At 36.5% G+C, this 12,328-nt stretch overlaps 1 protein-coding gene and 1 long non-coding RNA gene across 3 annotated transcripts; both read right to left on the reverse strand.

Moving 5' to 3' along the window:
* Positions 1 to 2,037: 2,037 nt before the first annotated feature.
* LOC113355105 lies at positions 2,038 to 3,261 on the reverse strand. 2 transcript variants are annotated; one of them, XM_026597886.1, is made up of 2 exons: positions 3,168 to 3,261; positions 2,038 to 3,007 (listed from the first exon to the last, which is right to left on the reverse strand). In XM_026597886.1, the coding sequence occupies exons 1-2, from the start codon at positions 3,187 to 3,189 to the stop codon at positions 2,559 to 2,561; spliced, it is 471 nt and encodes a 156-aa protein (XP_026453671.1). In that variant the 5' UTR covers positions 3,190 to 3,261; the 3' UTR covers positions 2,038 to 2,558. The 2 variants fall into 2 exon arrangements, with proteins under 2 accessions (XP_026453671.1, XP_026453670.1); XM_026597885.1 differs by having other exon boundaries at positions 2,038 to 3,022; positions 3,168 to 3,254.
* A 7-nt stretch (positions 3,262 to 3,268) lies between these two features.
* Positions 3,269 to 5,178, reverse strand: LOC113355106. The gene is made up of 3 exons (XR_003362116.1): positions 4,978 to 5,178; positions 4,391 to 4,683; positions 3,269 to 4,080 (listed from the first exon to the last, which is right to left on the reverse strand). It is a non-coding gene; the product is annotated as an uncharacterized LOC113355106 (long non-coding RNA).
* Between the last annotated feature and the right edge of the window lie 7,150 nt (positions 5,179 to 12,328).

The following is a 12,328-nucleotide window of genomic DNA, read 5'->3' on the forward strand; positions in this document are numbered from 1 at the left end:
CCACATATGAAAATTACAACAAATAAAGGTCTAAGAGTGTCCACAACCATACGAGCAAACTAAAAACAAAAACCAAACAAAATATTTAGGTTTAGAGGTGTTCAAACGCAACGCGTATACAACAAATTATAATCAAGCACGGGTTTAATATTACACCTCAAAATTGAGCGAACATATAATCTGCGTCTCACCGGCAGGCGAAGGTATTGGATACACCTAACTTATATGATAACCTATTGGGTAGGTAGGGTCCTTATACTAGCGATTTTTTTTTTTATCTTTAAAATAAAGAAAAATAATCGAGGTAAAATCTAATAGCTTTATTTTCACGATTTATAAAGGAGATACCAATTCTACTAGGGATTGATACCCGTATACCAATCCTGACCGTTGGATCAATGAAGTAGTATCAGTCCTTAGTAAGACAGGTATCCCCGTACAAATCATGTTTATTTAGCTTTTTTTTTAGGGGATAACTTGTGGATGAGGCAAACGAAATACTATCTAAACCACTCGCCATGCCTATATAACAGTAGTATCGTTTCTTAAGAAACCCTAGAAACAGTTCAGCCTCCTTCTCTCCGTTTGATCTAGATGTATATCTCTAGGGTTACGGTCTCAGATTGTGCACTAAAGATAGGTAAGTCAACGTCCGGCGGTGGCGATTCATCATCTCTCCTTATGCCTGGGGTTAAATCAGATGATCGATCTAGAGAGAGGAAACCCTGCAGAATCAGATGTCCTGCTATCGATAAAACACCAGATGAACTTGAGGGATCCTTCATACAATTATACGCTGCTTACAGCGAAGCAGCAGCTCATAATAAGGAGGAGGGTGAATTCGCTGATTGTGAAAAGAAACTTATTGAGGTAATCAGAGGTTTTAGAAATCTCAAAATAATTTATATTAATGTTCGTCAATTTTTTCCTCAGGTTTTAGATCTTAAGAAGGCTGTTCCATTGATGATTAATTTATTGAAATATGATAAATGCGGGAAGCGTTTAGCTAGTTGTATTCTTATTACTTTCGAAGAGCTAACTCATGTGGCATTTCAAGTTCCTAGTCAAGAGATACAAGTTGGAAAATTGGTTGAATCTCTATTTGAAATGGAAGCCTTGGAAGTATTTGCTTCTACTCTTGGTAAGTTTTCTGAAGACGATGATTTACGAGCAGTACAAACTATTGCGCAGATGATTTTTCAAGGAGGAGCAGTTGTAGCAAAAACCGCTGGCAGTTCCAGGAAACTGATTATTTGGGTATCAGCAGCAATAAGAGGTACCAAATGGGATGCAAAAGTGTGTGATGTGGGTTTTTTAATGACTCTTTTGATGAATTATACGGAAAATGGACTTCTATTGGGAAGGGACACCCTACCTGCTGTTGTATATGCTCTTTCATCTCTTATTATGAGTCCTGAAGAAGAAAAAACAGAAAAACAAAAAAGAAAAGAAGAAGAAGAAGACCTGCCTTGGACTTTGTTTGGTTGTTTGTTTTTTCTATTAGAATATCCGGACAACAAAGTGCATTTTGTAAATGCTGGAGGAATCGAGGCAATGATTAAACTTTTACAGGACGGGCAGAAATTGGGTGATTATATTTATGGATCTGCGATTGTGGCACGTGATATAGTGAAAGATTGTCTCGCTGCTTCTGACAAGTTTGAGAATGATGATTTGGGACTGGGCATTGCAATATTCCATGCTTCCATGGATATGGTAAGTCTCTTAAATTTATTACATGTCTGAAGAATTTATAAATAATTAGGTTGTGAATAATTCTGCCTATTACATTATGGTAATTAGAAGGTTCTGAACAATGTAATTGCATCGCGAAGCATGGACATTGCAAGGTTAGTAACACTAGCCAAAAATATACGTAAAACGAAAATGCTGAAATTTCTTATCTACTATAGTTATCTGTTTGCTCTTAACAGCTTTATGTATAGCTTCAAAAATGAATATGAAGGCTACTGCACACAATGGAGATACTATGCATAGGCAGAATTTGTATAACAAAAAAGGAAATAGCAATGAAAATTGTCAGTTTCAAAAGACATTGTCTATTTCAATTGGTCAATTGATTAATTTCAAAATTATCCCCATCATGTAGCATGTAAGAATTTGACCTAAGAGCGTCCAAGTACTTTTTTACTCAGTCTCCAGTCATGGAGTTAGAGACGCAAGAAGAAGTAAAACGGAAGACCAAAAGCTGATATTGAGAAGATTACCTGAGCTAATAAATTGTCTCTGAGAAACCTCCCCAAGGTCTTGCCAAATCTGCCATAGTATTTCATACGCAAGAGATGAGCCCGTTCACAAACGGTTCCTTTCCAGACATTCCGGATTGACAATGAAACCAAGATGCTTTGATGGTCCGAAAGTGATTGAGGAAAATCTTGTTTGGAAGATCCTGGCTAGTCAAGGTGATTACGAGGTCTTGCTGAAAAGATGTTGACCTAAATGTGGCTGTTTCATTTATCATTAGCTTCTTTCCCCACCCCCCACCCAACAACTCAGCATTCTTAGCAAGAGGATTACCACCAATTCCCAGGCAAATGTTAAATGCAGAGGCATCGGTCTCCATAGAATCTAGAAATTCTGTTATATGTTTCATATGGGTGATATGGCTCATTTCGCAACGGACCAGAGACATAATTCGCCGGAGTAGGTAACAATGAAGAAGAAGAGGGATAAGCCATTAAGCTGGAGGTTACCTCTCTGTATTGAGAAGTGGGAAACTTGGACAAACCGGACGATTGGGCAAAAACCAAGCTTTTGCGGGGAGAGGCTGGAGAGGTTATTTCAGATTGTGAATCAATATTCGATGGAGAACCCTGAGGCTTGGAAGTGGTAGGAACAACCGCGAATCCAGGTATAGTAGACACTGACCTATCAATACTAGAAGGTTTATCGGGCCAGGCAATAGTTATGGGAGACTTCGGAGGAAGTTCTGGAAGAGATGCACCTTCATCAGCACGAAAAGAAGTCTCCAGTGCCAAGTGATATGCTGCAAAGACCCAAACTGGAAAACGTGTTAAACTATTTTCAGCCCATCGCCATTGGCGCCCTTTAAAGGAGAACAGGTAAATTACTCAGTCTCAAATCATGGAGTTGGAGACGCAAGAAGAAGTAAACAAAAGACCAAAAGCAGATATTAAGAAGATTACCTGAGCAAATAAATTGTCTCATAGAGACCTCCCCAAGGGCTTGTCAAAGCTGGCATGGTACTTGAAACGCAAGAAATGAGCCTGTTCACAAACAACTCCTTTCCACACTACTCCAGATTGATGATGAAACCAAGATGCTTGATGGCCCGAAGGGAGTGGAGGAAAATCGTCTTTGGAAGGTCCTAGCTTGTCAAGGTGATTACAAGGTCTTTCTGTAAAGATGTTGACTTTATATGTGGTTGTTTCATTTATATCTTGTATAATATAACTACCTCGCCTTAGCAGTTGCATTACCCACAATCATTAGGTAATCGTATAGCTTCTTTGGGAATCAATAAATAATGCATCTTTCTTCCCAACAACTCAGCACTTTTAGCAAGTGGACTACCACCAATTCCCTATCAACTATTTGATGCAGAAGCATCGGTATCCATAGAATCTCGAAATTCTGCTTAATGTTTCACCTCAGATGGACAATATGGCTAATTTCGGACCAAACCAGAGACATAATTCGCTGGAGTAGGTAGAACGAAGAAGAAGAAGAGGGATATGCCATTAAGCTGCAGGTCACCTCTGTGTATTGACAAGCGGGGAATTTAGACAAACCGGAAGATTGGCCAAAATCCAAGTTTTGATTGCAGATAGCGCCTGGGGAGGTTATCTCGGATGAGACTAGGTTTGGATGTGGTAGGGACAACCGCGAATCCAGGTATAGTAGATATTGACATTTAATACTGGATGGTTTATCGGGCAAGGCGCCAATTATGAGAGACTTCAATGGATGTTATGGAAGAGAGCCATTTTCATCAGCAAGAAAAGAAGTCTCCAATGAAAGTGATACGCTGCAAAGACGCAAACTGGAGAACGTGTTTAACTTTTTTCAGCTCATCGCCATGATGCACTTTAGAAAGATCTGAAAATAAAATTTCCACTCGAATCATACACAATTTTCAGTGAATAGAAGCTAACATATTTAAGAAATTCAAAAACAATCATCCTAGAGGCATGAATGGGAAAACTGATGCACACATCAAAGAAAAATTCCAGCTCCATATTGAGTTTTCAAAAGAAAAAAAAGAAAAAAATCTATCATTAATCCTGATCAAAGGTACATGCACTTAGATGTGTTATGCTAAAGTTACAGATTTCAATGAAGTCTACAAGACCCAAACAATATTCCAATGAATTAGGAAAATTGAACTGTAATAAGTTACAGAACTTACTGTACAACCCAATGGGTCGAGGCACCCATCAACGAACATAAGTGTCTTCACCAATTCTTTTCCTCCCTGCCCAGCACTCCCATGTGCTTCAAGGAACTTCTCCAGATGGAATGCTTCACAATAACCCGGCTTTTGAGACAAAAGATGATCCACCGAAGGAACTATTTGTGCAGCGCTTTATATGCTCTAACAGAGGCCTCTTGATATTGACATAAAGAGATATGCTCAACCAATAAGACATTAGGATGATAAGCAACTATCTTTGCTACTGCCATCTTCAAATGACCCCTTTCCTATACAAAAAAAAAAAGTGAGAAAGTAGGAAGAAAAATTCAAGGAAATATTTGGCTTTGGCGAGTAGCCTTAAACCACAAATCTAAGGATCTGCGAATTTACAACAAGTGTCTGAAAAATGTTAAATCTCATTTACTTAAAAATGTTAAATCTCAAACTAATCGTTGTTTTCAGTAGTTAAAAATGTTAAAATTACATTACCAAATTCTACCAGAAGCATCTCACAATCCAAAATCAAAATTCACATCAAAGGAAAAAAGAAATCAAAAATCACCACAAATCAAATTCAATACCTGGTTTATTAGATAGGCGTATGTTGATCTGTACTTGTCTTCTTAGATCTTCAAATTTCATTTGGCTATCATTGATTTACAAGCATATTTCTCTTGCAGCTGGTAGGCGTACGTTGAGATCGGTTAATCCTCCTGAGGTACATGTATGCAGTTAGTTTCCCATTTCAGACGGCGGTGGTGGAAAAGAATTTCGGGTGAGAAGAGGATAAGTCAAGGGTAGGGAGAGAAAGTAAAGTAGCCGTAGATGTAAACGATGGTAGATGAACTGAAATTACTCAATTACCCCTTAGAAAGCAGGTGCTGACCTTAAGGACCGTGTGGGTGGGTGAGGTCTTGGCTCAAGTTTGCTTTCTCAACATCGCCCCACACCAAATATTCCTCCGTTTCTGGAAAAGTGATATTTTTGTTTTCTCGATTCCTTGTAATAAAAACGTGAAAGTATCATTTTCCTGTAAGGAGGTAGTATTGTTCTTTAGCATAGGGCTGCAAATATTACTTACACGCCTAAGCATGTCTATACCCGTAGGATGTCATAATTACTCATATTTAAGCATGTCAAATTATAGTCCTTCCGAATCGTATTTCTCCTTGGGTCTACGTCAATCCAGTTGCACTTAAAACAAAACCCGATAACCCAGCGTATATTCTAACTCGATAACATCGTTTAAAGTACTGTAGAATTCCAATGTCGAACCATCATGTTCACTATCAACAACCAAACCACTATTTTGGGTTGTCCGACGAACTTCCCTTTTGACTAGTATGAAAGCGCACTCCATTAAGATTGCAAACAGAATATGAAATTGCACGAAAAGCAAATCCCCATGCTAATGAGTACAACTTCTCGGTAGATTCGGGTGATTTTTTGGCCCACAAAGTTGTCATCTTCCGAAAAAAAATTAAAAATATTATTTTGTATACTTATGAAGGAAAATGGGATGCAAAAGTGTGTGATGTGGGTTTTTAATGACTCTTTTGATGAATTATACGGAAAATGGACTTCTATTGGGAAGGGACACCTACCTGCTGTTGTAGATGCTCTTTCATCTCTTATTATGAGTCATGAAGAAGAAAAAACAGAAAAAAAAAAAGAAGAAGAAGAAGAAGAAGAAGACCTGCCTTGGACTTTGTTTGGTTGTTTATTTTTTCTATTAGAATATCCGGACAACAAAGTGCATTTTTCAATGCTGGAGGAATCGAGGCAATGATTAAACTTTTGCAGGACGGGCAGAAATTGGGTGATTATATTTATGGATCTGCGATTGTGGCACTTGATATAGTGAAAGATTGTCTCGCTGCTTCTGACAAGTTTGAGATGATGATTTGGGACTGGGCATTGCAATATTCTCTGCTTCCATGGATATGGTAAGTCTCTTAAATTTATTACATGTCTGAAGAATTCTTTTAAGTATAAATAATTAGGTTGTGAATAATTCTGCCTGTTACGTTATGGTAATTAGAAGGTTCTGAACAATGTAATTGCATCGCGAAGCATGGACATTGCAAGGTAGTAAGACTAGCCAAAAATATATGGCAAATGGAATTATTATCCATCACCTTCCTTTAGTTAGAAGATACTTCCAAAATGGCTCAAAGAAGAAGAAACTCTCCGAGGATAATTAAGAATCAGAATTGAGTCGCTTTTTTTTGGATTATCAATGTCGTTTTCGAATTTATAAGCTGGAATGGAATGTAAATCACGTAGATGAATCGGCTCACCACCTTGTAAACTAGGTGGCAGAATTTGCAAGGAAATCTTGAAATAGTGAACAGTGGAACTGTAAGTTTCCTAGTGCCTTTGGAATGAAGACACAACTTTTGTAATTAACTAAGTATTTGGTGTTTTGCCCTCTTTTGCTTTTGTTTACATATTAGAGTGAGATTATGAATATTGCTAAAGCAAGATGGGTATTATAGAGTATAGAAATCCTTACTTAGAGAATATACAACTTGAAAGCTCTTTATTATGTTTCCTTGAAAGATTTTCACTTACACTCTGCCTCTCCCTAGAGAGTTCTGCATCTTAAATTTTGCTCAAATTATTTTATTTTCTTATCGACTACATGCAGAAAGCTTCAGAAAAGAAATTATTTGATTATGTTGGTGAAATGAAGTGAAGATGACAAGGATCAGAACATACATCGACATTGGATTAAAGAAGAAGAAGAAGCTCTAGAACATGAAATCTGAGGATAAAGAATCAGATTTTGATCGCCTTTTTTGGATAATGAATGTTATTTTGGAATTTATAGCTAGACTCGAACAAAATTTAGGCATCGAATTACAAAATAAGAAAGCAGTTACAGAAAAGTGAACAACATATTATCTTGGTTTTGTTTAATTATACATTGCTGATAAAACACAGTATTAGACTGAAGATTATGAACACCTCTAAATCCGATGCTGCTAATGGGGTGTACTGGATTCCATATGACCCTCCTGTGGAATCTGGTACCCCCTATTAGTAATGTTGGCTAAATCAAGATGGGTGTTCTCCAACATTTAGGATGGCTGCTAACGCACAACAGTATTATTATGTAGTAGTTATAATAACAAACACGAGATTTTAAGTGGTTTGATCAAGATAATCTACATCCACTGCAAAGACGATCAAGTGTTTTTACCAAGATTACAAAGTAACACCACAAACCCCTCTCAAGAATCCTAACCCCCTCTTTCGGCCTCACACTCGTTAGCAACATGAATATCTCTACAAAGAGACATATTACGAAAGTACATAGTAATAAGCAAAATGAGATCCCAATCAGTGACAAATAGCTAAAAATTGAGCACTGAGATCCCAATAAAGGTCTCTGGAGTTCAGACAACATAACCAAAAGGTGCAAGCAAAATGAGATCCCCTTCGTGGGCAATTAGTACGCTCTTAAAAGCAACAACCAGAAACTTAACACCAACGAGAAAGCTCTTTCCTTAATGTGATACAGTACACTTAGTATCCAACTAAATACCTCCAGCTTTTCTGTTTGAAAAACAAATCCAACTTTGCCTAAAGAAGAACGTGTAAATGCATTCAGCACAAAACCAGGTGTACATCAAGGAAAACTGCCTGATTAACAATATATGGCCCTGCAAATGAGAAACTTATCCAATTAATAGATGTCAAGGAAAAGGACCCTTATGCAGTAAAGCTGAACACATGGATACTGACCTTCTAACAAAAATTGAGAGTGGTAATCATGGAGCCAAACCTTCCTTAACGTGATACAGTACAATAGTAAGAGAAAATTAGCAAGAGTATCACATTTGTAGTCCAATGCGTCAAGCTCAAAACCAAAAGTGTTTCACCAATTGCTCCAATCACTACTTCTTTGATTAATTTCTTTTCTGCTAAGATCAAATTTAATATCTCAAATAAATAAAAATTCTGAAATAGAAATTGAAAAGCAAAGAAGAGACAAACTGGAAACCTATTGGCATGATCTTTCTCCTCCTCGGATTCAGAATAAACTGACTTCTTTTGTGTTGCAAATTCTTACTTTGCAAGATAGCCTTCTTGTCGTACTTCAATTGTTCTGTACCAGACCTAACAAATTAAGTGAAATTACAGAAAAGTTAATAAGTACCAGATACAAGATTCACCAAGATTCGCTGATAAACTTGCTATATTCATTCGAAAATTTAGAGTCATAAATTTTTGTTCTGATATACCTCATAATGTGATTGAGGGTCAACTGTTGTTAGACAGTCTGAACCTTATGAGTTAACAAAATTAATCTTTCGCAGTAAAAAATAATAATTCAAGATGTCATTTCCTAACAAAAAAAATATTCTGCTATCAGCATTAATTTTTGAATGTTATGGATGACAGGTGAAGGTTTGTGAATTGTTAGGGTCTGCAGACTACAGGTGCTTTTTCATGAGTCGAAGGGATTGGAAGTGGTTTTTCATGGGTATTAGATTCCAATCCATCCATATAAAATTATTAATTGTGTAGTTTTGTAACTTTAATAGATTCCTAACGGGAGAGACTGATATAACATGACTAATTAAAAAGCAGGGTCGTAGGCCCAGGCTAATTTTTAGGATCTATCGCTTGATGTAAGATATTTGTTAGATTTTTAAATTTAGTTAAACATATCTTTTGATTAAATATGATATTCAGCAACAACAACGAAAAAAATTATTATCAGGTGACTCAAATCCATTAATCGCTCGAGTAATTAATCTCTGCATTTGTGTTGATTGTATTTCTTTTTAATATGTTTAAGTATATTATATTGAATAATATTAGAAGTTACAGAAGAATTAACGTAATTATAAATCATACAACTAAAACCATTCAAAGAGATTGAGCCCCAGCCGTAGGCCGAGATGATACCTAGTCATTGTTTATGTTTATCTAAATTTAAAATACATGATCCAACCTTGATTATTGGGCATGAATTTTAGGAAAAGGGTCTTAATTAGACCCACATATGAAAATTACAACAAATAAAGGTCTAAGAGTGTCCACAACCGTACGAGCAAACTAAAAACAAAAACCAAACAAAATATTTAGGTTTAGAGGTGTTCAAACGCAACGCGTATACAACAAATTATAATCAAGCACGGGTTTAATATTACACCTCAAAATTGAGCGAACATATAATCTGCGTCTCACCGGCAGGCGAAGGTATTGGATACACCTAACTTATATAATAACCTATTGGGTAGGTAGGGTTCTTATACTAGCGATTTTTTTTTATCTTTAAAATAAAGAAAAATAATCGAGGTAAAATCTAATAGCTTTATTTTCACGATTTATAAAGGAGATACCAATTCTACTAGGGATTGATACCCGTATACCAATCCTGACCGTTGGATCAATGAAGTAGTATCAGTCCTTAGTAAGACTGGTATCCCCGTACAAATCATGTTTATTTAGCTTTTTTTTAGGGGATAACTTGTGGATGAGTCAAACGAAATACTATCTAAACCACTCGCCATGCCTATATAACAGTAGTATCGTTTCTTAAGAAACCCTAGAAACAGTTCAGCCTCCTTCTCTCCGTTTGATCTAGATGTATAAATCTAGGGTTACGGTCTCAGATTGTGCACTAAAGATAGGTAAGTCAACGTCCGGCGGTGGCGATTCATCATCTCTCCTTATGCCTGGGGTTAAATCAGATGATCGATCTAGAGAGAGGAAACCCCGCAGAATCAGATGTCCTGCTATCGATAAAACACCAGATGAACTTGAGGGATCCTTCATACAACTATACGCTGCTTACAGCGAAGCAGCAGTTCATAATAAGGAGGAGGGTGAATTCGATGATTGTGAAAGAAACTTATTGAGGTAATCAGAGGTTCTAGAAATCTCAAAATAATTTATATTAATGTTCGTCAATTTTTTCCTCAGGTTTTAGATCTTAAGAAGGTTGTTCCATTGATGATTAATTTATTGAAATATGATAAATGCGGGAAGCGTTTAGCTAGTTGTATTCTTATTACTTTCGAAGAGCTAACTCATGTGGCATTTCAAGTTCCTAGTCAAGAGATACAAGTTGGAAAATTGGTTGAATCTCTATTTGAAATGGAAGCCTTGGAAGTATTTGCTTCTACTCTTGGTAAGTTTTCTGAAGACGATGATTTACGAGCAGTACAAACTATTGCGCAGATTATTTTTCAAGGAGGAGCAGTTGTAGCAAAAACCGCTGGCAGTTCCAGGAAACTGATTATTTGGGTATCAGCAGCAATAAGAGGTACCAAATGGGATGCAAAAGTGTGTGATGTGGGTTTTTTAATGACTCTTTTGATGAATTATATGGAAAATGGACTTCTATTGGGAAGGGACACCCTACCTGCTGTTGTATATGCTCTTTCATCTCTTATTATGAGTCCTGAAGAAGAAAAAACAGAAAAACAAAAAAGAAAAGAAGAAGACCTGCCTTGGACTTTGTTTGGTTGTTTGTTTTTTCTATTAGAATATCCGGACAACAAAGTGCATTTTGTAAATGCTGGAGGAATCGAGGCAATGATTAAACTTTTACAGGACGGGCAGAAATTGGATGATTATATTTATGGATCTGCGATTGTGGCACTTGATATAGTGAAAGATTGTCTCGCTGCTTCTGACAAGTTTGAGAATGATGATTTGGGACTGGGCATTGCAATATTCCATGCTTCCATGGATATGGTAAGTCTCTTAAATTTATTACATGTCTGAAGAATTTATAAATAATTAGGTTGTGAATAATTCTGCCTATTACGTTATGGTAATTAGAAGGTTCTGAACAATGTAATTGCATCGCGAAGCATGGACATTGCAAGGTTAGTAACACTAGCCAAAAATATACGTCAAATGGAATTATTATCCATCACCTTACTTTAGTTAGAGAAAATGATTTGTGGAAAGGTTAAACTAGCATTCTAGGATTTTGGTATGCATATGATTTTGTGGCTTATGTTGCTGGAAGTTTTATTAGTACTAACTGGAAACATGTATGATCTTGTATTAGATTGTTTTGCCTGCAACTTATGATGTAAATGTTTTTAATCTTTATAAGAAACATATCTAGTATTCACAAGATTTACTTTTGTTACTTTCTCAGATTCTGCCGAGCACTATGCATTTTAAAGAAGAAATTGAAGAACGTCTTATATCTCTAATCGAATCATTAACTGGTAAGGCAAGCAAAATTTGTATCTTAACTCACTTATTGATGTTATTGATGTTTTTTTTGTCTGTTGGTTAGTCTTTGAGTGCCTAGATTTCCGAAATATAGTTGCGTGTCTTAAAGATTCTTGTTTTAGTCCATGGTCTCTTCCTTTCTGGATACCTTGTTGCCAATTTAAAGGATAAATCAGGGGTCAGATACACATTGACGTCTCAGGAAAAAAATGTTATGTTTGGGCGTTTAGGCCTGGATTATGAGAGCATCCCTTTGAATCCTACATCCCTACCATAAATCTATATGTCCCTTTCTCTAAGTTTCTAAACAATCTGTCAGGTCTTAGCAATATGAACATTGAGATGCAGGTATATAATAGATTAAGAAAGTTTTGGGGAACAATGACCTAATGGCCCATCACACTTTAGCCAACTCCCCTCTCACGACTTAATAGGCTCGTCAAACCTTTATTTTATTTTTTAATTATTAAGGTTGCTTCAAGTTTTCCGAATAAGTTGGATGAACTCCCTTGTCAAGGTGTAACTTATGGAGAAATATATCTTTGACCAAAGCTTCTTCACATCTAAACAGAAAGAAATTGGAGTCCTTAAGAAGAAAACAAGATGATTCTCAAATTATTACTCTGTGTACATGGCCTGATTGCAGTATGCAACTGCATTTTATCTACTCAATTCAGTCCGCAATCTGTATGATTTTTCCATGATGGGGAGTGTCTGTTC

This window comes from Papaver somniferum, chromosome 3, assembly GCF_003573695.1.
Source record: "Papaver somniferum cultivar HN1 chromosome 3, ASM357369v1, whole genome shotgun sequence".
In the NCBI taxonomy this organism is placed as follows: Eukaryota; Viridiplantae; Streptophyta; class Magnoliopsida; order Ranunculales; family Papaveraceae; genus Papaver; species Papaver somniferum.

Coding starts and splice junctions, on each gene's coding strand:
- LOC113355105 (XM_026597885.1), bottom strand. CDS start 3,189: ATGAGACAATTTATTTGCTCAG. Junction 3,023..3,167: donor GAGACAATTTATTTGCTCAG/GTAATCTTCTTA, acceptor CACGTTTTCCAG/TTTGGGTCTTTGCAGCATAT.